At 46.7% G+C, this 26411-nt stretch overlaps 1 protein-coding gene across 2 annotated transcripts in view; it reads right to left on the bottom strand.

Annotated features, from left to right (window-relative positions):
• The window catches only part of ACACA (acetyl-CoA carboxylase alpha), a 221542-nt gene that overhangs the window by 64466 nt on the left and 130665 nt on the right, over window positions 1–26411 (bottom strand). For both annotated transcript variants that reach the window (XM_063146546.1, XM_063146547.1), the window contains 4 exons: window positions 17035–17304; window positions 16114–16211; window positions 14246–14366; window positions 13533–13643 (listed from right to left, as the gene is read on the bottom strand). In XM_063146546.1, the coding sequence (XP_063002616.1) occupies window positions 13533–13643; window positions 14246–14366; window positions 16114–16211; window positions 17035–17304 (600 nt within the window). The remainder of the gene's footprint in view (window positions 1–13532; window positions 13644–14245; window positions 14367–16113; window positions 16212–17034; window positions 17305–26411) is intronic.

The following is a 26411-nucleotide window of genomic DNA, read 5'->3' as shown; positions in this document are numbered from 1 at the left end:
TAGGGGCAAGTGAAATCCTATTGGCTCCCTTGTGTCACCTGACAACTGCCGCATTAGAAGCTGCAGTACCACCTTGTGGCCATCTGCATGGGTGGCACCTAAGCACGGTAGAGGCTTTCTAGGGGGCAAGTGAAATCCTATTAGCTCCCTTGCGTCACCTGACAACTGCTGCATTAGAAGCTGCAGTACCATCTTGTGGCGATCTGCATGGGTGGTGCCTAAACACGGGAGAGCCAACATTGTTATCTTTTCGGCGCCAGGTCAAGACTTTTCTCTTCTCCCAGGCATTTTAACAGCATTTAACAACGTTAAGTTTGTTTTTAATGGACCCCAGAATTGTTGTTTTTTAAATGGATACTGTTGTTTTATGCTGTTTTTATGTTTTTAAAATTTTTGTATACTTTTAATGTTTACTATTTTTAATTGTTGTAAACCGCCCAGAGAGCTTTGGCTGTGGGGCGGTATATAAATGTAATAAAATAAAATAAAATAAAATAAAATAAAAAAATAAAGGACAGCGCCATCTTCTGTCAAGATGCCACAATGCCACCGAAAACAAAGTACCTAAGGTCCACAGTTCAAACCCAAATACCTTATAGAAAACAGATTATAATTATTATTATTATTATTATTATTATTATTATTATTATTATTATTATAATATCCCGCCTTTTCCCCCAGTACTGGGACTCAAGGCGGTTTACAACATTAAAACATGTACAATTAAAACGTATAAATATAAATTACAAAAGTTAAAATAGAATTAAACCTACAGTAAAATTAAAAACATGTTAAAAACATTGTAACAGGTTAAAAGGGGGGGGGAGGATCCAATACATTAACACAGGTCCAGTAGAGTTCCAAAATAAGTTTTTGCCTGCCTCCGAAACTAGCACAGAGGGAGCCAGCCTAGCCTCGCCTCCCTGGGAAGGGAATTCCAGAGCCTTGGAGCAGCCACTGAGAAGGCCCTCGAGAACAAACTATACAGAAAACTTTCAGAACTAAACAAGAGGAATGTGTCAATGCTAGCAAACAGGGCTCTCAACGAGGCACCATCCCTGCCACAGAGGATGTGGGATCTGAGCTTGTCCAACGAACAGAGATCCCCAAGCTTTTCTCAAAAGGGTCTGACGAGCTGATGGGAGAGATTCGTCCCTTTCTCCCAGGAAACGGCAAGAGGGCGGTTTCAGCAGGCAAAGCCAGGACCCTAAAACTGCCATTGCCTCTCCTTGCACAAACAGACAGAAGCTACCCAGTATATAAACACGGCTCGACACACATATAAGCAAACCTTATATATGTGAAACTGGAGTTTGGGGGGGGGGGGGGGACAACGCCATGGAAATCTCCTTGACCCGATTTCCCTAAAGAAACATAAAGGGGGGTTAGTAACGGGGAGAGGTTCACAGAAGAAGCCACTCAAATCCGGGCCAAGGGAGGCAGAGATGCTAGGATGTTTCCAGTTGAAGAATCTGTAGGGTCAGTATTAAATCATAACCACAAAGCCCCCCACCTGACAAAGACAACGGTGCAGATGGGACACGTTGTAGCTGGGTGGCCGCCTCAGCCAAAGGAAGGAGCTGGAAGCTGTCCCATCCCCAGGCAATCTGGCTGGGCCTCTGTGACTCTTCCTAAGGTGGTCTACAGCAGGAGGATAAGGGATCTCCGTCCCCCAAAAGAAAATGGAGGCAGCCTCAGAAACAGCAAGAGGCTAGAGAATTCCTCACCCTACCCTTGAGAGCCACAGCTCCGTACACAAGGTCTCTTGGCCGCTTTGCCTATATGATATCGAACAACAACAATCTGGCCACTGTAAGGAAATTTTGTCCCTGGTATGACTACTTTCCATCTCGCCTTTTTGACACATTGGCATCTTATTTGCAAAACTTAACTGTTTTAAAATACAGACGAGCTTTTACTTGTGCAAGACTGAATGTACTGCCATCAGCTGTACTTGAGGGCCCATTTAAAAGAATCCCATTGGAAAACCATACCTGCCCACGTGGAGATGGCAGTACCGAAACAGGAGCTCACGTATTATTATTTTGTACTTTTTATAGAGATTTGAGGAAAGACTGAACAGAAGTTTGACTGAACAGAAGTTTATTTGTTTTATTTACTTATTCCTATTTTATGTGTAAAGACTTGTATTAATTCTGGAATTTGTATTTAATGTGATTTTTTAGAATGCAACTTGGGTCATTTTGGTCAAGTACAAACTTGCTTTTATTCTTTTGTACATCTCATTTCAAATGCTAAGGCCTGCGGCTGATGCAAATAAAGGAATTCATGTCTTCATGTCTTGGCCGCTTTGCTCACTAAAACCCGCTTTGACGGCACTTCCGTCCCTCGCTTCCTGCTCCAGATCCGTCTTTCCCTTCCAGATCTCCATTTCCTGGCGTTTTCTTCGTGATTCTAAGGCTGCATTGTGGCACGGTTCCCCTGCAGCTCTCACTCTCTCTGCATCTCGGCACACAAGGCCTTACAAACGCTTCGGGAAATTTCTTCTCCCTGAACTGAATTATCGTGCAGCTAGGGAAAAACGCACCTGTCCACATTTCATCTGGGTGGGTGGGGGTGTGGGTGGGGGTACATCATGGGAAAATTCAGCCCTCTTGGCGGTCAGCGGATTTCCCCAGAGTCCTTGCAGCATCCTTTGGATTCCTCACGGCTTTTTTCCCCTTTAAGCAGGGGAAGATATGCCAATTACGGCAGCAGTTAGTGTATCTTGGGCAAATCACGGCCGTAATTAGCGAATTTTACGCCATTTGCATCCGTAAAGTGCTTCGTTACACGTAAATTGCGGCCCTTATTCGTGTATTTTAAGACACCTGCAGCTGTAGAGTGCTTAGTTAGACGTAAATCGCAATTTACGTATAACTAAGCACTCTACAGCCGCAAATGGAGTCACATTGCGCTCTTTCAAGCTGTCTTTTGCCCAAGGTGCACTAATTGTGGCCACAATTGGCAGATCTTGCCGTGTTTAAAAAGGGGAAATCCGGAAGCGATGCCAGCTTGACGATCCGGTACGCTGTGGACTCCATAGGTCGGATTCCTCAAATTTTGACCTCATTCGGATCTGTGGCGGGTTTCTCCAACACCCCTATCTTGAGGTCCTCTCCGCTCTACCTCTTCCGCAAACCCCTTCTCAAACTAGCGCCTGAGCTGTGGATCCTGTGTCCAGTTCAGCTTTGTGTCGTGCCTGGATGCGGTTCCTTCCGAGACTAATCCCCATTAACCCAGTCATCCCTTTTCATCTTCTTTCTAGAGGCAAAAAACCCGGGATAACCTTGGTAAGCCTCAGCGCCAGGCCCAGGGAGAACACCTCGATTCCGGCAGAGTGTCGGTTTTCCTTTTGACATTCCTCTGCCCCTTTCCCTTCCAATTAGCATTCTCAAAGGCACCGAACCCGTCCGTATCCTTCCTAATAGCCATGCTGTGCCACTCCAGAAAGATTCATATCATGCATTAATAATTATAATGCTCCTTTGAATGGTGGGGGTGGCACTTGGTGTTCCAACTCTCACACAATTGCTCCCCCATTATTACTTTGATCTCATTTGCCGTGACGAGAGGCATCTGGCACAGAGCCTGAACCCCACCGGACTCGGGCTTGGCATAAACCACGGGTTCAAAGCCGGAGCAAAGCCTGAAAGGATCCTCATACAGAGTCTTCAGGGACGGTCCCAATATAGAAATATTTTAACAAGGACAGCAATGGGGGTGGGGGTGGAGCAGCAATGTATTCAGTTGCTCAGTAATATACAGACATTTCCTAAATTCCAGAGATCCAATCAGTGAAGGGAAAGCCCTTCAGAAAAGCACTTTGAACTTCTTTTAAAAAGCGCAAAACTAAAAAAAATAATATATTATCTATCTTCTATTAAGCAATGGAATACGAAAGTGTAAGGCTTATTACTAGAGATCTACCTGACCGATTTTGCTCATTTTTGTCTTAAGCTGAAGCTTGAGCTGCGCAGACGTGCAGAAAATGTTGCAAATTCGAAAACGTTCGAAGCTTGAGCTTTAATGGCAATTCATTTCCTTCTATGCCAAACAGGCAGGGCAGCCCTTCCACCAGTGGGATGACGGACAGCCCTGCTCAGCCAATCAGTGTGGCATAAAGGCAGGTCCCGGGCACAGCCACGCAGTTAGGCTACCATCTCCAGCTGGGAGGAGGAAGGGGATAGAGGCGTTCAATCGGAGGAAGCAGGGCCCCACTGCATGCTTGTTTCGGAGGGGGGATTCACTATGCGTGAGCCACATTTGCATTATGCGTGAGCCACTCTGTGGGGGGACGGGACTGTGGGGCAAAAAAAGCAAGGAAGGAGCAGGACTACTAGTGCCCACAGTGACATGATGTTTGCACGAGTTCTAAAATAATATACCGTCTGATTGGACTAGGTGACGCCAGCGCTTCCCAAGCTCCACTGGCTTCCAGTCCATTTCCAAGACCAATTCAAAGTTTGGTGTTGACCTTTAAAGCCCCAAGCGACTTGGGATCAGAGTACCTAAAGGCATGGCTCCTGCACAGAGCCTTAGGCACTCTTCCGAGGGCCTCCTCCGGGTGCGACCAATGAAAGGAAGCTAGGCGGATGGCTGCAAGAGAAAGGGCCTTCTAAGTGGTGGTGCAGCTGGGTGGTGGTGCATTGGCACCACATTGTCGAATTGGCCAGTATATTATTTTAGAACTAGTGTAAAGGTCTTCTCTCTCTCTCTCTCTCTCTCTCTCTCTCTCTCTCATCCTTTCTCTCTCTCTGAGATTATTTTTTCTCTCTCTGCCACCATTTCCCTCTCTCTCTCTATTTCTCTCTGCCACCCTTTCGCTCTCTCTCTCTCTCTCCAACCCTTTTCTCTCTGCCACCTTCTCTCTCTCTAAGATTCTTTTCTCTCTCTCTCCCTCTCTCTCTCTGTCACCATTTTCTCTCTCTGCCACCATTTCCCTCTCTCTCTCTATTTCTCTCTGCCACCCTTTCGCTCTCTCTCTCTCTCTCTCCAACCCTTTTCTCTCTGCCACCTTCTCTCTCTCTAAGATTCTTTTCTCTCTCTCTCCCTCTGTCACCACTTTCTCTCTCTCTCTCTCTCTCTCTAAGATTCTTTTCTCTCTCTCTCCCTCTGTCACCACTTTCTCTCTCTCTCTCTCTCTCTCTAAGATTCTTTTCTCTCTCTCTCCCTCTCTCTCTCTGTCACCATTTTCTCTCTCTGCCACCATTTCCCTCTCTCTCTCTATTTCTCTCTGCCACCCTTTCGCTCTCTATCTCTCTCTCCAACCCTTTTCTCTCTCTGCCACCTTCTCTCTCTCTAAGATTCTTTTCTCTCTCTCTCCCTCTCTCTCTCTGTCACCATTTTCTCTCTCTGCCATCATTGCCCTCTCTCTCTCTGCCACCCTTTCTCTCTCTCTCCCCAACCCTTTTCTCTCTCTCTGCCACCTTCTCTCTCTCTCTCTCCCTCTAAGATTCTTTTCTCTCTCTCTCCCTCTCTCTCTGTCACCATTTTCTCTCTCGGCTATCATTGCCCTCTCTCTCTCTCTCTGCCACCCTTTCTCTCTCTCTCCAACCCTTTTCTCTCTCTGCCACCTTCTCTCTCTCTAAGATTCTTTTCTCTCTCTCTCCCTCTGTCACCACTTTCTCTCTCTCTCTCTCTCTAAGATTCTTTTCTCTCTCTCTCCCTCTCTCTCTCTGTCACCATTTTCTCTCTCTCTGCCATCATTTCCCTCTCTCTCTCTCCCTCTCTCTCTCTTGCCACCCTTTCTCTTTCTCTCATTGGAATTTGGGGGGTGACGAATATTGGGCTTTAGGTTTAGGTTTTCAACAACTTTTGAAATGGGCCTGTGTGCAAGTACTATAGTTTCTGTTGTTGTTGTTATAAACAACAATAACACTCATCATCATCACCATAATGATTATCAATAATAATAACAACAATCATCAACCTTGTAGATTTATTTTAAATTATTCCTTTATTGGTTTTGTAAGATAATTGGGACTCCAATTAGAGAGGCGAAAGCAGGACAAAAGGCGATACAGAGAGAGAGAAATAAATGAACTGTACATCTGTGTGGAGGTTAAATTGCTTTCATTCTTTTTCGGAGCTCCTACGGTTAACCCTGTCCTGAGAGCCTGAGAGCCTGAGTTGGATACAAGATGGAAATGAACAAACAGGTTCTTTAAAGAACCAGTTACTGTCAGGTGGGCAGCAAAATTGAGTGAAGTCGGACAGGCTTGGAGCGGGAATGAAATGCATTAAGAACAGAGTGAAAGTAGAAGCACACACGGACACAGACACACAGTCAAGGGATATAGGGGGTACATGTGTTCACCCAAAAGTCCATTCTCTCCTGTTTCCATGTGATTCTGCCAAAATAATAATAATTGAACTGCATTTTTAAAAATGCATTTAAATCCACATTTCTGAGGCTACAATCCTAGATCTCCTTAGTACCTGGAAGCAATCTCCTGAATGGGACATAATTTGGAGGAGACATGTACAGGATTGTGATATACACTTACTTTCCCTCAAAATATGTATTTTGATACATTTAAACTGCCAGGAACTGCGTCACAACGTTCAGAGAAGTGTGAAATCCAGGAGATAGTTATGTTCTGGTGTGCACGTAGGTCCAATCAGGTCAATTTGTATAAGGTTTAATTAACTCTTCAAGTATTGAGAGAGAGATTGAAAAAGTGCGAGACCTGGTTTCATACATAATGCTAACCCATGGTTTATTTAACATATGGTTTGTTGCCCTACCCAGGGTTTGGTTTGACACATGATCAAACAAATCGTCGCAACCCATGCTTGTTCCTCTCTTCGTTCACTCCCTCCCTCCCTGTATCCCAAATGCCTTTGTGGCGCTAAAGTACTGGCACGTAGAGTGGTTCATGTCTGCTTTTTACCATGCTTGCCCACTACCCACGTAGCCTAGTGAAACAACCCAAGAACATCCCACAGTTCTGGGTTCACACATAACGACAACCCAGAGTTCACAACCCAACAAAAAATCACGAGCTCTATATCTGGGTTGTTTGTGGTTCAGAAACCATGATTTCTAAGCATGGCTGGGTTTGCGCATCACGACAAGCCAGAATTCAACAACCCATAGGTTAAATAAACCATGGTTAACATTATGTGCGAACTAAGTCAAAATGTGTGTGTGTGTGTGTGCGTTTCGTCACATTCTACTTCTTAAGGGAACAAATTTAAATCTACCGACAGTACAAAAGATAGCAAGTCAATAATCTTGTTACATACAGCATTGTGTTAAACCAAATAGTGTGTGTGTGTGTGGGGGGGTGTACAATGTGGGAGGGGTGTTCCTGCAGGGATTTGGACAGAAAGTTGATTTAAAAAACAAAAAACCTCTGTCTCAGCAAAAGTTTCCATTAAAATTTTAGACAAATGATCCCTGTGTCCTTCTCCCTGCCTCTTCCCCCATGCCACAATTCTGCCTGGGGGCTCCATGCTATTTCTATGCAAATAACAACCTCGTGGTTTATATCTTATTATATCCACCGGAGCTGCCGTGACGCGACCCGAGATGTGTGTGAGAGAGGTAGGCAGAGAACAGAAAGAGAGAGAGAGAGAGAGGGAGAGGATGGGTGTGTGTGAAGAGATAGAGTGGATGTTCAGTGAAGTGTGAAAAAATATTGTCAGGAGTGAGGAGCAAGCAAGCAAACACACACACACACACACACAAGCAAAAAACCCATTGCTAGGATAACGTGTTTATTTCACAACCTCTCCCTTTTCCACCCCCCCCCATGTGTACACCATCATCTTTTAAAATTCATTGGGCATCAGGCGATCATGCGCTATCCATCTGCCATCACTGTACCATTTGCATTTCATGCCTCCTGGCTTTTGATGTGCTGATACTTTGATGCAGTTGGGAGACGTGCATTATCATTATTTCAATTTCGGGGGGGGGGGGGAGACAGAGGAAGGAGGGTCAATGGGCTTGGTGCGGTGCGCAAGCACACACATCCCACACACGCTCACACACAAAAGGCAGGAGCAGACGCGGTTATGCGTTATGCTCCTCCACATGCTTCCAGACAAAAGCTGGAAGGTACAATAGCCATCACGGCTTGGCATTCTGTCTTTGGCAAAGGTACGGCCGGCAAATGAAGGCAAACTTTTTCTCCACAACAAAGACAGATGCTCCGACGTAACCTTCCATGCACGCCCAACTTCTTCCCTTAGATCCCCGGCCTCTCTCTTTTCCCTTTTCTTTTCTACTTAACGGTAAAAAAAATGGTTGACATGAAACCCTTTCAGGAGCCTGGAGCATATGATGTCTTCTGGTCCTATGACCCCATGCTTTCTTGACCACGGAGGTGGACGCGCAGAGTCAGTAGCATCCAATGCCCACGATGAAGGTACATGCAGACCCGAGACTCTACTTTGTGGCCATGTGTGGATGTGGCGAAGATCCTAAGTACCTAAGAAGAGCTCTGCTTGATCAGAGCGAGGATCCATCTAGTCCAGCCCTCTGTCCACACAGTGGCCAACCAGCTGACCACGGGAAACATACAAGCAGGGCATGGTGCAACTGCACCCTCCCGCCCATGTTCCAAGCTTATGGGGGCTTGTGCCTTTGTGCCAATCACGTAGACCCAGCCCTCGCTTTCTGCTTTAGCTCCTGCTATGGTCCTTCTTTGTGTGGGTTGCCTGTAAGGATGGATGAGAACTTCCTTGGCAGTTCGTTTTAAATCAAGATTTACCCAGTTCGCACCTTCCTGACCGAACCCACGCTCCGACGCAATCCGGGGTCAACGTCGGCACACTTACGACCTTGCAATGCGATTCGCAGAGCAAAAGCAATGCGTTCGACAGCACGCGTTCGTTTGAAAAATGCGCACGGAAATGCATTAATCCCGAAAAACGCACAGGGGTACGCCTTAATCAAGGGGAAGAACGAGTCCATTTCAAAGGTGTGCACAATCGAAGTGTACATTTGGAAAGACAGCACGAAGAGGTCGCCATAGGAAAAGGAAAAGAAACATGGCTAAGAACCTGATACGGACTTTACCGATTCACACAGCCCTAGTTGTCAGTGACTTTAGCCTTCCAGTGACTTCAGCCACAGCCACCATCTCTCCCCTGACACCGCACACCTATGCACAGGTGCACGCTTTCCACAAAGAGAATTACTGTGGTGCAGTGGCTAGAGTGTTGAGCTGGGACTCGGGAGATCTGGGTTCCAGTCCCTCCCACTCAGCCACGAAGATCCCTGGGTCTTCTCTTCTCCAGGCTAAATTATATATCGTTTTAACTTGGTTTATGGTTTAATTTGTTTTTAGCTGTGTATATTTACTGTTTTACACTGTATGCTTTTATCTGTACGCCGCCCTGAGATCTTATTGATATAGGGCGGGATAGAAATGTTTTAAATAAATAAATAAATAAATAAATAAGCATTTGTTGTTTATTCGTTCAGTCGCTTCCGACTCTTCGTGACTTCATGGGCCAGCCCACGCCAGAGCTTTCTGTCGGCCGTTGCCACCCCTAGCTCCCCCAAGATCAAGTCTGTCACCTCCAGAATATCATCCCTCCATCTTGCCCTTGGTCGGCCCCTCTTCCTTTTGCCTTCCACTTTCCCTAGCATCAGCCTCTTCTCCAGGGCATCCTGTCTTCTCATTATGTGGCCAAAGTACTTCAGTTTTGCCTTTAATACCATTCCCTCAAGTGAGCAGTCTGGCTTGATTTCCTGGAGTATGGACTGGTTTGATCTTCTTGCAGTCCAAGGCGCTCTCAGAATTTTCCTTCAACACCACAGTTCCAAAGTGTCTCTCTTCCTTCGCATGCCCAGTGCTTTTAGTCTCTCCTCATAAGGCTTTGTTTCCAGACCCCAGATCATCCTCCGGATTAGCCAGGGTTGGCGTGAATTGCAGGAGCCTGGCCTGCTGCCCTTTGCCTGTGCAGCATGGTCTCATCGCCCTTCCAGCCAAAGGCTCTCTCCTCAGTCCTCCAGTGAGCCAAGCGACTTTCCCATCCGCTGCTACAGGGAGAACCTGTTTCAATCTGGAGATACTGACGACTGGACCTGGAGACTTCTGCAGGCCAGCCAGCCACTCCGCCACTAAGCTGCAGCCTCTGCATGCTACAACGGGGCAGAAACGAACGTAGAATCGCTGCTTTTTCTCAATCCGGCACAGCGTGGCCGACCCGGATCGGCGGCAGCGCTCTTGCCCTCAATGTGGGTTCTGCAATGCGGGTTCTTGAACTTGAGACGTGGGTTCTTGAGTGTGCCTGCTTGAACATGGGCTCTTACGCATGCGTGCGGCCCGAAACCGAGCTATGCTCGCCACCCCCGCACAACTAAGACGCATCTCTGTTTGTGCATGTGCCGAAACCAGCCTTCCCCCAACCTGGGGCCCTTTCCAACCCACCTGATGGTTTTTAAGGGCTCAGGCCATTTTCAGGCCATTTTCAACCCTTGCATCTTTGCCCAGGGTAGCCAGAACGGTAATGGCGGCACCCACCGACCCGTGGGCTACAGCTATGCTGCAAATCTCCCGGATTAGCTTGCGCTGCCCAAAGAAAGGAAATAAAAGTGAAATCTCTCTTCTTCTCCCCTCCTCCTCCTCTTCTCAGCCGCCACCTGCTTTCTCCCCCCCCTCCCCACCGCCCGCCCCGCTCCCCAGCCCTCTCCCTCTCCCTGTGTGTCCGTATTTCAAGGGCAAATTGTTTCTCTCTTCTGCACACAAGAAACTGGCTCTCAAGCATAAATCTCAAGCAGCTGCTGCCTGGGTGGCACGTTGATTTAAGAGCCGCGGCCTTTGGCTCTTGCTTCCAACCCTGTTTAAAACCTAAAGTGGGACGGGTTTGAGGTTGGGGCAATTTCGTCCCCAGAGAACAATTCATTCAGGGATATATCAGGAAGGCCGCGAACAAACTGCCCTTTACACACACACACACGCACACACACTTTGCTCAGGGAAGGGACGCCATCCTGGAGAAGCAGCGGTTAGAAGATTAGCAAGAACTAATCTTCTGTACAGCACCATGTACACTGATGATGCTATATAACTAACTAACTACCGTATTTTCCAGCGTATAAGACGACTGGGCGTATAAGACGACCCCCAACTTTTGAGAAGATATTCCTGGGTTAAAAAGTAGTCTTATACGCCAGAAAATACAGTAAATAAATAAATAAATAAATAAATAAATAAATAAATAATACCCTAGCAGGGAAGGGCATATAAGAACATCAGAAGAGCCCTGCTGGATCAGGCCAAGGGTCCGTCTAGTCCAGCATGCTGTTCACAGTGGCCAAGCGGTTGCACACGCGAGAAACCCACAAGGACAGGAGTGCAACCGCCCCCTCCCGCCCCTTGTCCCCCAGCAATTGGCATGTTGCTTCTGATATTGGTGGTACCATATAACTATCAGGACCAGTAGTAGCAGCCATTGATTGCCTTCTCCTCCAGGAATTCTTCCAAGCCCCTTTGAAAGCCATCCAAATGGGTGGCCGTCGTCACTTCCTTCTGGTCGCGAATGCTGTAGTTCAACTCCGCGCTGTGTGAAGAAGGCCTTCCTTTCCTCTGCCCTGAACTGCTCACCCATCAGCTTCAGGGGACGACTTCGCGGAAACTCGGGACAGAGGAAAGGAAGGGCTTTTTCACACGGCGCAGAGGTAAACTATGGAATTTGCTCCAAGAGGTAGCGATGGCCACCCGTTTGGACGGCTTTCAAAGAGGGCTGGACAAATTCATGGGGGAGAAAGTTATCAGTGGTTACTAGTCCTGATACCTCCAGGATGAGAGGCAGTAATGCACACCAGTTGCTGGGGAACATGGGCGGGAGGGTGCTGTTGCACCGTGTCCTGCTTGTTCATCCCTGGCCGATGGCTGGTCGGCCACTGTGTGAGCAGAGTGCTGGACCATAAGGAAAGCTGAGCGAAGGAAGATAGATGCTTTGGAACTGTGGTGCTGGAGGAAAATTCTGAGAGTGCCTTGGACTGCAAGAAGATCAAACCAGTCCATACTGCAGGAAAAAAAGCCAGACTGCTCACTTGAGGGAATGGTATTAAAGGCAAAACGGAAGTACTTTGGCCACATAATGAGAAGACAGGATGCCCTGGAGAAGAGGCTGATGCTAGGGAAAGCGGAAGGCAAAAGGAAGAGGGGCCGACCAAGGGCAAGATGGAGGGACGATATTCTGGAGGTGACAGACTTGACCTTGGGGGAGCTAGGGGTGGCAACGGCCGACAGAAAGCTCTGGCGTGGGCTGGTCCACGAAGTCACGAAGAGTCGGAAACGACTGAACGAATAAACAACAACAAAAATGATTTGTTACTGGAGTATCATTATACCTTGGCCAACACTTGTGTTTATAAAGGTGTACAGAGACTTTTTTGGTGTTCATATTTCATTTTGCTCCAATTTGCAATTAATGACATTTGATTATACTTGACTTTTTTAATATTAAAAATAAAACTTTATAGTACATTGTTATAGACGACAGCCTAATTCTATCTGTATTTATGTCTGAGCAGTCTTTAAAAGGCATGTCCTATTACTCATCATATTTATTACGAATCTAACAAGCCATCTCCACAAACGCGACAATTAGGCATAGGAAAGCAAAAAACACTGCACACGTGAAAATTGCACAACTGTCCAAATCATCTCTTTAAAAACCCAAGGGTGGACGGAAAATAGCCGTCGATGCCAGCAGATCCACCCCAAAGGTTTATTTAAGGAGAAGTCCCTGGCTTTTCCTTTACTAGAGGTTAAAAGGCAGGCTTTTTGCCACACCCGTCGGGGGGGCCACTGTAGAAAAGGCCCCGTTTTGACCTCTCTAAACAAAGGGACCCAAGGAAATGTCCTTCCAACTGATCGTAATGGGTGGGGTTCCCTCTATCCGGAGGGTCTTGTCCTCCCCATCCTTCAAAGCCAGCCAGCGCTCCGAACAGAGGCATACATTATCCACACCAGTAGGCAACCCAATTTCCCAGCCGCCCTTCACTGGCCAAGCCAGGGAAGGAGCTCAACTACCAAGCAGTGGCCTTCACTGCCCTAATAAAATCTAACCGCCTCCTCTCCAGATCACCGCTTCTCAACTCTATATGTGTTGGACTACAACTCCCATAATCCCCGGCCAGCAGAGCTGGTCCATCTAGCTCGATATTTTCTACACCAGTCTTCCCCAAGCTGGCACCTTCTAGATCTATTGGACTTCAACTCCCATAATTCCCAACAAGCTATGCTGATGGGGGGGGGTTTATGGGAGTTGTAATCCAAAAGATCTGGGGGGCGCCAGGGTGGGGAAGGCTGGGGATTATGCGAGTTGCAGTCCAAGAGATCTGGTTGGGGAGGCTGGGGGTTATGGGAGCTGTAGTCCAACAGATCTGGAGGGTACCCAGTGGGGGAAAGCTGCCTTAGACCAAATAAAAGAACAAGGCCAATCAACCCGAGAGACCAAGCGGCACGCACGAGTGCCAGAAACGCACAGCAAAGATCGTCAAACGGACGAACAAACCGATAAATGCAGATTCGCAACCGAAAGGCGAGGCGGGAGCTTACCTTGTTGAGGGCTCCCGCTCCAGTCAAGATGATATGCGAATTCTCCACTTGGATTGTCCTCTGTCCCAACCGGACAACGTAGGCCCCGATCCCGATCGCCCGACACGTCACCTGCGCACAGAAAATCGAACCCGTTTCAGTGCCACAGCATCAGAACTCAGCCAGTCAACCCGCCAGTTTTATGCTCTCTGGACTTGGTTGCCGACTGCATGAGCGCAATGGGCATACTTAAAAATAAATAAATTAACATACACGTTTTTAACGTATGTGTCTTTTTTCTATCTTTTTAAACATACCTGATCTTTAAAACGTGGCTTTTAACACTTACGGTTTTTCTGTTTTTTTAACATAAGTTTTTTTAAAAACACACACACAAGGGTTTTAATATGCATAGTTGTTGTTGTTCAAATAAATAAACCTAAACGTCTTTTTAAAATAAATGAATTACCATACATGTTGTCTTATAGTAGAACGGGGACAGCTGAGCAGCCGTGGGATTGCGTGGAGGGAGGAGGGAGGGTTTAACCCTTAGATATTTACATAAGCCAGCACGCGGGGCCAACGTTAAACAGCCCCTATAAGCTACAGCTGCCGACCAGGGATCTAGAATTCTAGGGACAAGAAATATCCGCAAATCATTACATGTCTACTTGCCTAATTATTCTAGCAGCCCCCGCATGCCCCCCCCAAAAAAACACACAGTTGTGGTTTACCAGGTTGATGGTGATAATGTTTTCATATGCCAGCGATGATTCTCCTGCGATCATTCCAGATCCCCGCAGGTTTTCCGTCCCAAGGCCTTCTTCCTTCCCAATTATATCAGTAATTTTATACCTGGAACGGGGAATAATGACAGAAAGGGAGAAGGAGAGATCACACATCTACCACTTCGGTGGCTCTTAGAGAAGTGCTTCATTGCAGAACATGGAGCGCAACAGCGCCAAGGTTACTTAACCTCCTGCAGCGGTGAGTTCCATGGGCCGCCATGGGCTTGTAACAGGCTTACATGCAGTGATTGGGAATTGGTCACTGAATTTGGGCAGCGAATGGATGGACTTTACTCATCATCTATAGCACTTGAAGGCAAACAACGCCAAGAAGGCATCCTCACATCTACCACGAGCACTTGGGCAAAACGTGGTTGGTTTTGAGAAGCCAGACGTGACTGCCTTGAGCCCAGGCTTAGGTTTAGGCTGTTCATTTGTTCATTCATTCATTCCTGCCCCATGTTTCTAGTGTGCCTTAACAGGAGGCCTCCAAGATAACTTACAGTGAAAGAAAATTAACACAGGTTGATGGTTTCAGTAATGTACTTGGCTCCTCTGCAGGTGGTCCTTGCTGCCACAAGTTACATCCCTCCCTAGAATCGTTTCGTTCCTGCATGGGGTGACCTCTGTGGCATCCTTTCCAAGAGGTGCAGCCAACCCAGAGCCAGAGTAGACATGGCATTATTTACATGGCCAGTGTACCCCCTTCCACCCACCCCCAAGCTGGACTGGGACCACAATATGGGGGGGAAGGGCATCTCCCAATGCCCTTACTTTATATGGATCCACCTGCATCCATAGCCAGCCCTACCATTAGGCAGAGCGAAGCAGCCGCCTCAGGCAACGGATGCTGGGAGGTGGCAGCAAGGTGTGTTGGAGGAGAAACCCGTGTGCCATGAGGCCTGGTCAACATCCCTTAAGTTGGTTAGTTTGAGGCCTCTGGGTGTAGCGGAGGATGCTGTCCCAACATCATGACAACGCTTGGCACCTACATTATATGCTTTTAGACGCCAGGTGAAGACCTTTTTATTCTCCCAACATTTTAACAATCTATAAATTTTAAATAACGTGGTTTCAAATTTGTAATTTTGCATTGCCGCTGTTTTTATCTGGTTGAGCTTTTATGTTGTATTTTATATTATGGTTTTATACTGTTGTTTTATACTTTGAATGGTTTTAATTGTTGTGAACCGCCCAGAGAGCTCCGGCTATTGGGCGGTATAGAAATGTAATAAATAAATAAAATAAATAAATAAATCAGCGTGGAAGTCAGATTCACCTGTCTGCCTGGTTGGCTTTTGGACACAGAATGGGAGGGGAGGGGCGCCATCTTGTTCTTTGACTCAGGTGGCAAAATGTCTTTGGCCAGCCCAGGCCTGCCTATCGCTTGATCAGGACATAAAATCCAATGTTTTAAACCATCAGAGCCTGGTTCAGTTGGACCACACACACACCCCGCAGGGCTAACTGCCATCTTCACCCTGTGGCAGGGACCATCAGAGCCTGCTTCAGTTGGACCCCTCCCCTACAGGGCTAACACCTTGTGGGGAAGAAGGAGCTGTTGGTTTGCCCCTCCATTGGGAGATGAGAGGACAGAGCAGGGCCTTCCCACCAGCCTAAGCAGTCTCCTTAATGTCTTTTTATTTTCTCCCTCTTCCCTCCCCATACACTTTTCCTTGTGTGTCATGAATGTAAGCCCGAGGGTAGGGACTGTCTTCTTTATTGATACATTGTAAGCCGCTCCGAGAGCCTTTTGGCTGAGGTGCGGGATAAAAATACTCTAAATAAATAAATAAATAAATAAATACACTTACCTAGACTCCCCTTCATCTTCCACGTGCTCACAATGTACTGAGTTCAAGGCACTGACTTTCTTATAATCCTGGGGAGTTAGGTACAGATACTTGAATCCCTGGGAGGGGGGAGCAGAGCAGAAGAAAGCCCCATTAGAGAAGTTCACTTGTTCTCATCTCAACCCCCCCAAAACACTCATTTCCCAGAAGGCAAAAACAAAGAGACTAAAAGAAAAGTAACTCGCCCAAGAAGCGAAGTACAAGGCAGAGGTGAGGTCAGAGCTCCGTAACACAGTCTTTGGAACCCATGTCAAAAAGGCGCTGGGTGTTCACAGCACATTGCTGGCAGCATGTCAGCCTCCCAGTTAAAATTCTGTTTTTTAATTTAAAAAAAAAATCATAAGAAATAAAACAAAAATCAGGAGGGACAGAGAACCCGACGGACACCAAGGGAGGAGTCTGCAGGCAAACTGGTTGTCCTGGACACCAAGATGGAGACCCCAGATTAAAAATCTATATCAGGGATGGACATTCGCACTCGCCAAGATTCTTCTAATATCTGGTCGTGGCTCACCTTGCACCTGCTTTACATTCGCGCTTGCAATCGCAGCTCGTTTTGCGCAAAGAGCAAAACTGTGCAAACGAGCAGCGATCGGATATGCAAAAAACACCCATCTGCGCAAATTTCCCCGCGCTCTGCTCAAATGGGGCCAATTTAGAAATTTGCGCACATTTGGAGTCGCGCAGACCGAACAGGGAAAGTTGCGCAAATCCGAACTTGCACATATTTTCTTGTGCGCGGGGTTGCGAAGAGGGCAGGCTCGCACGTTTTGTGAGCAAAAGCTAAATGCGTGTACGTCTCTACCACGAAACGGGAGCCGTTCTGCAGATTGTTCCCCTTACACTGTTCTGGCGTTCCACACCATCTCCCAATGCCCTTACTTTATAGGGATCCACTGGGTCTTCCCACGCCACGTGGAACATGTGGCGGATCTCCTCCGCCAAACCGATCCTGGCCCCGCTGTTGGCAGCCACGTAGATCCGGGGGATGCCCTGCAGCCGAGCAAGCTCCGACGCCCGAAGAAAGAGCAGGTCTTCTTGGGGCCCAAAGGACCCGATCCGGTATGTGATATCGTTGCTAATGACAATGATATCCCGGCCGTCTGGATACTCGGGGGATTTGAGGGTCATCCGCCAGGCCACCATGCCGATCTGCAATCAGGAGAGATGTTTCATTGGTGTTAGCATTAAGTTTATCAACCTTCTTTCCTCCAAGGAGGGCAACCAGGATGATCAGGGGTCTGGAAACAAAGCCCTAGGAGGAGAGATGGAAGGAACTGGGCAGGTTTAGCCTGGAGAGGAGAAGATTGAGGGGAGACATGACAGCACTCTTCAAATACTTAAAAGGTTGTCACACAGAGGAGGGCCAGGATCTCTTCTCGATCATCCCAGGACACAGAATAACGGGCTCCAGTTACAGGAAGCCAGATTCCGGCTGGACATCAGGAAAAACTTCCTCACTGTTAGAGCAGTACGACAAGGGAACCAGTTACCTAGGGAGGTTGTGGGCTCTCCCACACTGGAGGCATTCAAGAGGCAGCTGGACAACCACCTGTCAGGTATGCTTTAGGGTGGATTCCTGCGTTGAGCAGGGGGTTGGACTTGATGGCCTTATAGGCCCCTTCCAACTCTACTATTCTATGGTTCTAAGGAGCACATGGTGGCAGTGGAGGCTGGTGACTCCAACGTCAGTGGGGTTCTGAATCCGTTCTGGGTTTCAGTCAGAACTCTAAAGTATCTATCCAAGGCGCTGAAACCTATCCCCAAATTGGATTCAGCACCTTGCATTCCCCCATTAGAGTTCAGACTGAAACCCAAGCTTCTGCATTGCTACCGTGGCAAAAGAGAGAGAAGGGGGACGCAGGAGGAGGGAAGTGGGGGGTGGAAATCTCTCCTGAAGATGCGAAGAGTCTAATTTAACTGGGGGGGGGGGGTTTGTGTGTGTTGGCGAAATGATGTGTGCTGTAGCATTTCCATAAGAAGTGGAGCCATTATTCTCCTGTAGAAACCCATTTGGCCTGAAAGGTATCACTGGCCAAGATACGAGGGGAGGGGGGCAACGGGAGGGGGGGGGAGAAGGGAATCAAACCCAATGAATTATTCACAACCTCCGATCAGAAGCAATCATTATTTCTGATGTTCCAAACTGTGATTAGGGTTCTGTGCCGGGGTGTCATTTGCTCCCTGGGTAACAACGGCAATATGGAATTGCATGAGAGAGAGAGAGAGAGACATAATGCGCAGCCTGTATTATGGTGTGTATATCATTTTTCACACATGTTCCCACTCCACACTCTCACACACTCATTCGCTCACGCACGCGGGACACCACGCGGCAGCAGGCACGTAAAATAAAAATACAGGTAGCTGTCATGTTCCGCGCAACTGAAACCAATGCAAGTTACTTCTCTGGATCGGGTTCAGAAGTTACTTTGGGAGTGGACGTTTGGCAGAGGAACCATATGTACCAGTGGCCAGGGAATGATATACTTAAATGCACAATATACTTATATGTATATATATTGCTTAGAACTTTAGGATGCTTCCAAGAAAGGATCAGATTTAAGATCTGTGGGGTTTATTATTCTGTTCCCAACAATAGCCAAGAAAACATCTTGGGGCCAGGTTACCTGAAGGATCATCTCCTTCCATATGTACCTGCCTGGACCCTAAAACCATCTTTAGAGGTTCTCCTCCAGATGCCCCCACTGAACAAAGTAAGAGGACCTTTTCGGTGGTGGCCCCCCAGTTGTGGAATTCCCTCCCCAGAGAGGCTTTCCCAGTGCTTATATGCTGCAGTCCTTTCGGCATCAGGTGAAGACTGTTTTTTCTCCCAGACTTTTTAAGTCTTTCACTTTATTTTATCTTATTTTTGATGTGTTTGTTATCAAGTTCTCAGAACTTTACTCCGCTGCTGGCTACTACACCATGTTTTTATCTCTCTTTGGTTTTATTACGTTTTAAACATTTTAATGGTTTTCTACTCTGTTTTATCATGCCATATTTTAGGGAATTGTTCTTTACGAGCTGCCCAGAGAGCTTTGGATATTGGACAGTGCTGAAATGTAATAAATAAATAAATAAATAAATTTATTGCTGTTTTTAATGGATACTGTTGTTTTATATGTTTTTATGTTTTTAAAATTTTTGTATACTTTTAATGTTTACTATTTTTAATTGTTGTAAACTGCCCAGAGAGCTTCGGCTGTGGGGCGGTATATAAATGTAATAATAAATAAATAAATAAATAAATAAAACATATCTATTTCTTTTATTTATTCAAACATTTGTATTCTGCCCTGTATCATTGGGATCTTAGGACAGCATACAGATAAAATAAGTCCACTGGGCTTGTTATGGAAATAAGGTTGTCGTGACTTCATGGACCAGCCCACGCCAGAGCTTTCTGTCGGCTGTTGCCACCCCTAGCTCCCCCAAGGTCAAGTCCGTCACCTCCAGAGTATCATCCCTCCATCTTGCCCTTGGTCGGCCCCTCTTCCTTTTGCCTTCCACTTTCCCTAGCATCAGCCTCTTCTCCAGGGTATCCTGTCTTCTCATTCTGTGGCCAAAGTACTTCAGTTTTGCCTTTAATACCATTCCCTCAAGTGAGCAGTCTGGCTTGATTTCCTGGAGCATCAGCCCCCACCCCCACCCCAGTGACTTTGGTTTACAAAGGCCCTGTTCAGACAGCACACTAAACCACGGTGGTTAAGAGTTTCGAGCTAAACATTATGGCTTAGCATGTCACGTGAACCATGACTTAGTGTGTCGTGTGAACCATTCCTAACCATAGTGGCTACATAACCACAGTTCAAACACACTCACTAACCGCTTGCTGCAAAAGGGTTCGCGGCCTAACCACGGCTTCGTGTGTTGTCTAAACAGGCCCACAGTGTTGCTGTTGAATCACGTGTTCTTGTGTCGTGTGAACCCAGCAGCGTTAACAAACCATGGTTTGTTAATTTATTTATTTATGACATTTTTATACTGCCCAATAGCCGAAGCTCTCTGGGCGGTTCACAAAAATTAAAACCACGAAGAACATAATAAAACCACCAACAAGCTAAAAACACAAATACAAAACACAGTATAAAAAGCACCACCAGGATAAAACCACGCCGCAGAAGTTGATATAAGATTAAAATACAGAATTAAAACAGTAAAATTTAAATGTAAGTTAAAATTAGTTGTTAAAATACTGAGAGAAGAAAAAGGTCTTCAGCTGGCGACGAAAGGAATACGGTGTAGGCACCAGGCGGACCTCTTTGGGGAGCTCATTCCACAAACAACCCACGAAGAGAACCCATGGTTTGTTGTTAGGTTGTGTACACTGGGTTGTTTGTGTTTAGCAAACAACCGTTTGTTAGTGTGGCTGGGTTCACACAACAAAACCATCCACGATTCCATGACAAACCACACTCTGGGTTGTCATGTTGTGTGAACAACCCCTGTGTGCTTGCACCAATAGGAGAGGAGCCAAAATATGGCCACTGAGAAAAAAAGAGGGAGACCACCAGCACCAAAAGGGACATGCCCCCTACCCAAACAGCCCAACAAGGACAGGGTACGCTCAGCGGCCTTCCAAACGCATGAAATGTTGTGTGCCTGCTGGAAAAGAAAACCAGGGAACTGGGGATGGAGGGGATGGAATGACTTGAGCCATTTCCATCTATAGCCGCCTCCCTCAACCTGGTGTGCTCCAGATGTTTTGACCTTCAAGGCCCATCAGCCCCACCCAGCTTGGCCAATGGCCAGGAATGGCCAGTTATCGTCTTGAAGCGCTCCAGGTTGGAGAAAGCTGGGTTGTAGTATTCTTGGAGGAGGGTATGGCTAGCTGGCAGGAACTCTGAGCAAGAGCACATGGGCTACACTGCAATGTTTTGTTATTACAGAAACACGGATAGTGGGATTTTTTCTTATGGTCAACACGGCTACCTTTGCTGTTTTGTGAGACTTACAGAGCAGTGCGTTCTACAGCAATAGCCTACAATGGAGAATGAGGATTCGGCACCACCAGAAGCTGGGACTTTATTCTCTAAGGGTTCAGCCCCTCCAACCACTAGGTCACGCTACCCAAATGGACTTCAATTAGCTTTTATTACCTAGAACAGCATTGAAAATTACCTCCTGCTTCATTAACAGGAAGACAGCCTAATTTCTCTGTGATCCAATGGCAAAAGGAGCCAGTGTCCTTTGACCAGGATGGAAAACGCTCCTGAAAATAGCTGGACTTTATTTATTTATTTATTACATTTCTATACCGCCCAATAGCTGGAGCTCTCTAGGCGGTTCACAAAATTCCCTGAAATGGAAGTTACAAGTTATGCTCAGTGCCCTCCTTCTTTCCTGCATGAGCAGCTCTCCTGTAACCGTCACATGACCTGCTGACGCCTCCTCCCACACTACACCTGGGACTAACTAGATTTACAGACCATGTCTGGGTTCAGACAACACAACAACACAACACACTCAATTTATCCTCAAGGAGTATGGGCTGAGTGTGGGTTGGCGTTGAATCATGGGTTGTTGTGTTACGTGAACCCAGCCACCCCAACAAACTATGGTTTGTTCACTATGAACAACCCACAAAGAGAACCCATGGTTTGTTGCTGGGTTGTGAACTCTGGGGTTCTTTGTGGTTAACAAACCATGTTAATGTGGTTGGGCTCACACAGCACAACAACCCATGATTCAATGCCAACCCACACTCAACCTCTTCTCAAGTTTGAGTGTGGGTTGTCGTGTTGTGTGAACCAGGTCTCTGTGACTTCACCATCTAGTGACTTCACACACACACACACACACACACACCTGCCTTGTTTAACAGCATGCCTGAAAAAGAGATCTGGGGATCTAGAAAACTTGCACAGTTTTGGGGTGGGATATTTTGGATGGACAAAATAAAGGTATTACAGCAACATGGGATTTTGGAACTACGAATAAGATTATGCACAAAAAGCATCCCAGGCCCTCAAACTCACATGGGAAGCTCAGCGCCGCTTTCACAGGTCGGCCTCCCAGCCTGCCTTAGCTTTAACAAGGCAACCTTATCGCGTGCCTTCAAGACCGTACCTTCACTGGTCCCGTCCTTAGCAGCAGCCCAAATATAAATACCTGTCACTGCTGCGCACAACAGTTCCAATGACCCTTCACCCTCCGCTGTCCAGGACAGGCGTTTTAATGCCAAGGCATATCAGGAAGGAGACGGTTTAGAAAAAGTTCAATTAGAGGATTCTCCCCTCAACATAGCTGAGCCAGAGCGGCTGGAAAGGAAGAACTGTGACATCTAGCGTTGCGAGGGCGAAATGACAACAGATGCAAACGCCGCCCGGTGAAGAGCAGCCCAGAGCAACGGGCAGCCGCCTCCCGAGGCCCTCGAATAGAGAACAGAAGTCGCTCGGGAGGAAGGGGAAAAGTCGCTAGCAAAGCAACCGGTCCCACAATCTTCTCTAATCTGGTCCTCCAGATGTTTTGGATGACAACTTCCATACAATCCATGCTGGCTGGGGCTGATAGTTCAGCCTTCTCCAATTTGGCGCCCTCCAGATGTTTTGTATTACGACTCCCATCATCCCTGAATGCTGTCCATGCTGGCTGGGGCAGATAGTTCAGCCTTCCCCAATTTGGCGCCCTCCAGATGTTTTGTACTACAACTCCCATCATCCCTGAACGCTGTCCATGCTGGCTGGAGCGGATAGTTCAGCCTTCCCCAGTTTGGCACCCTCCAGATGTTTTGTACTACAACTCCCATCATCCCTGAAAGCTGTCCATGCTGGCTGGGGCGGATAGTTCAGCCTTCCCCAATTTGGCGCCCTCCAGATGTTTTGTACTACAACTCCCATCACCCCTGAATGCTTTCCATGCTGGCTAGGGCAGATAGTTCAGCCTTCCCCAATTTGGTGTCCTCCAGATGTTTTGTATTACAGCTCCCATCATCCCTGGCCACTGTCCATGACTGACAGCTCAGCCTTTTAGTGCTCTAGAAATGTTTTGGACTACAAATCCTAGCATGCCCCAGCATACAATTATAAGGTACGGTATTAAATACATTATATTGCAATTTACTCTTTTAACTATTTGTATTTTATATTTTTAACAGTGTCTTACAATGGCATGCTAGTTTTTTAACAGATTGTAATCTGCCCAGAGAACATCAGTGAAGGGGTGGACTGGAAATGTACTAAATAAATAATTAAATATAGAATCATAGAATTGTGGAGTTGGAAGGGGACACAAGGACCATCTAGTCCAACCCTCTGCAATGTGCAGGAAAACCAATTAAACCTTCCATGAGTGGTGGCTGTCCAGCCTCTTCTTAAAAACCTCCAGAGATTGAGATCCCACAACCTCCGTAGGTAGACTGTTCCACTGTTGCACAGATCTTACTGTCAGGAAGTTTTCCCTTATATTTAATCGAAATCTGGGTAGCTGTAACTTATACCCATTATTTTGGGTCCTCATTTCTGCAACTATGGAAAATAGTTCTTGACCATCTTCCCTGTAGCAGCCTTTAATGTACCTGAACGCATATTAGTTTTGGGCTGTTTTCCATCTACAGCTTATACCACACAGGTGTGCCCCAGGAAATTGCACTTCGGTAAACCAGAAAAGGCCATATGAAAAAGGTAAATACTAGGGTTATCGACTGATTTGAGGTTGAATTGGTTGTTGTAGTTGATCAATCACCTAGCTTCAAAATCAATTCATCAGATTTAAACTAGCAAAGTATGGCATTCAAGAAGCCTTGCTCTAGACAGAGCCAGTGTGGTGTAGTGGTTAGAGCGTTGGGCTGGAATTCGGGAGATCTGGGTTTTAGTCCCCAATCAGACATGAAGCTCACTAGGTGACTTTGGACCAGTGACTGACTCTCGGCCTAACCTTCCCCTCAGGGTTGTTGTGACGATAACATGAAGAGGAGGATTGTGTAACACACTCTGGGTTCCTTGCAAGAGGAAAAAAGGCAAGATAATACATAAAAATAAATAAATAAAATAAATTCATAACGGATACAGCAAGCCATGGCTCATTGTCATGAAGCTGGTTACTAGTGTGGTGGAGTGGTTAAAGCATTGGACTGGGACTCAGGAGACCTGGGTTCTAATCCCCACTCAGCCATGAAGCGCACTGGGGGACTTTGTGCCGGTCATGGACTCTCAGTATAATCTACTTCACAAGGTTGTTAAATAAGAAAGTGAAAAACAAATGTGGTTTGAAGTTGGCTTGTTTGAAATTAACCATAGTTAAGGTTAACCACTGTTTGTCGAGTCCGACAACATGATGAACCATGGTCAGCCAAAAACGGAAGTTTCCAAACCCTTCTCCTCAGCCATGCAGCCAATGTCTTAGTCCATGATTTCATTATTATTTTAATCAGCAAACTTTTCCCTTCTCACTTGCAAACTACGTCAGGGGGCCTAGGATGGAAAGGTGGGGGTACAAACGCTCTTAAAGAAATATCTGAGGAGAAATCTGTCCAGGGATGGTAAAAAAAACAACTTGAAAAGTAGTTTAAAATAGTAAAATCCATGAGGAGCCTGTCACCTCCTAGGTTTCAGTGTTCTCCAGACAGCTCAAATGTCTTTGATTAGCTGCTCACAACCTGTAGAGCACAAGCTGTCATTTTCCAACATTCCCCATCCTTCCAATGGCCTTTGGTCACACAACTGGGTTGGAAGGCCTCAAAAAACAGTAGCTAATTTACCGACAGGGAACAGTCTCTATGAAAGCTTCCCAAAGCGCAAGTCGCAAAACCAGCTTGTTAACCAAGAACAACCCATGGGTTCTCAAGGTGGCTTGTTCCAAGAAAAACAAGCTACCCTGCACAGTTAACAAGCCACCCGTTGGGAAATGTCCTGGGTTCAGTCAATGTGCTAACCCACAGTTCAACAACTCACGTTTGAACAAGCACTCCCACTCAACCATTGAGTGCGGGTTAGTGTGTTGTGTGAACCCAGCCTATTTGACCATTTAGTCCAGCCTTCCTCAACCTGGGGCGCTCCAGATGTGTTGGACTACAACTCTGGGAGATGCAGTCCAACACATCTGGAGCGCCCCAGGTTGAGGAAGGCTGATTTAGTCAATATTGTTTATTCTGCCTTGCAGTGGGTTTCCAGAGACTGAGGCCAAGGTCTCTCCCATCACCAGATACTTCGACCTGGAGATGCCGGGGACTGAACCAGAGACCTTCTGTAGGCAATGCATGTACTCCACCACTGACCTATAGCCCGTCTTGCACACAACCGTTCAAAAGGCCACCTACATTTACATTTTGGCGCTGATATCTCAAGATCTGACCAATAAAATCCTGGATCTATCCATCAGAACAGAGGTTAGGGCTTTGGTTCGCTAAATATCTTTTTAACCCGTTGACGGCTAACGGAAGCTTTGGCAATGAGTATTTTGAGGTTCCAATGGCGCATACATTTATTTAATTGATGAATTGACTGGTTTGATAGGTTAAAAAGCAGGCGACTCATCAACCCGAAGTTCATTAATCGGTGGATAGCCTCCCTTCTTTTAGTCACCCCTCCACTGTTCCCGGGTGAAACGATTTAACTCTAAGGGCCATTTTGCACATGATGTGGAATCAAGTGGCACTTGAGTATATGCTCAGCAGGGAACTGCAGCTAATTGTGGCTCCTTTGGCATACAGATCTCAGTGATGAACATGTTTGCAAACACCAACGTGCTCAAGATTTAGTGAGCTGCACACTGGAAAAAGGAAATTAGATCCCATGCGCCGCTTAGGTCACAGCGTGAGCGCCATAATCCAGCCAAAGGGAAGGTCAAGGGTGATAAGCGTGGGGCTGTGGTGAAATCTCAGCTTGAAGTTTGGGGGCAGGGGAGGGGAAAAAGGGGGTGGGGGAGAGAGAGTTGGCAGGGGTCAATTCCGCCCCACCCGCCCCATGTATTTGTTTTATTTATATTCTGCCTTCCTGCCAAAAAAGGATGACTAACAAAATCCAGATTAAAAATGACATCTGAATTAAGACATGATGTAAAAGCAAAGCAATTAAAAACGCAACAACACCAGAAATAAATAGCACAAACCAATTGCGGAAAAGAAATCGGCAACAGTCCAACTTCTAGGCCCAAGCGGTGCCTGAATAAAATAACATCTTTGCCTGCCAACGGAAGGCCAACAGCAAATGGGCCACATGAGCCTCCATGAGCAGGAAATTCCAGACCTTGGGAGCGGCCACCGAGAAGCCCCTCCCAGGCCTTTCCTTTCTCTTTCCCTGTCAACTCAGGGGCAGGGA

The sequence above is a fragment of the Elgaria multicarinata genome, chromosome 22, assembly GCF_023053635.1.
Source record: "Elgaria multicarinata webbii isolate HBS135686 ecotype San Diego chromosome 22, rElgMul1.1.pri, whole genome shotgun sequence".
NCBI lineage: Eukaryota > Metazoa > Chordata > Lepidosauria > Squamata > Anguidae > Elgaria > Elgaria multicarinata.
Note: the sequence above shows the minus strand (reverse complement) of the source record. Positions and strands in the feature narration are given on the sequence as shown.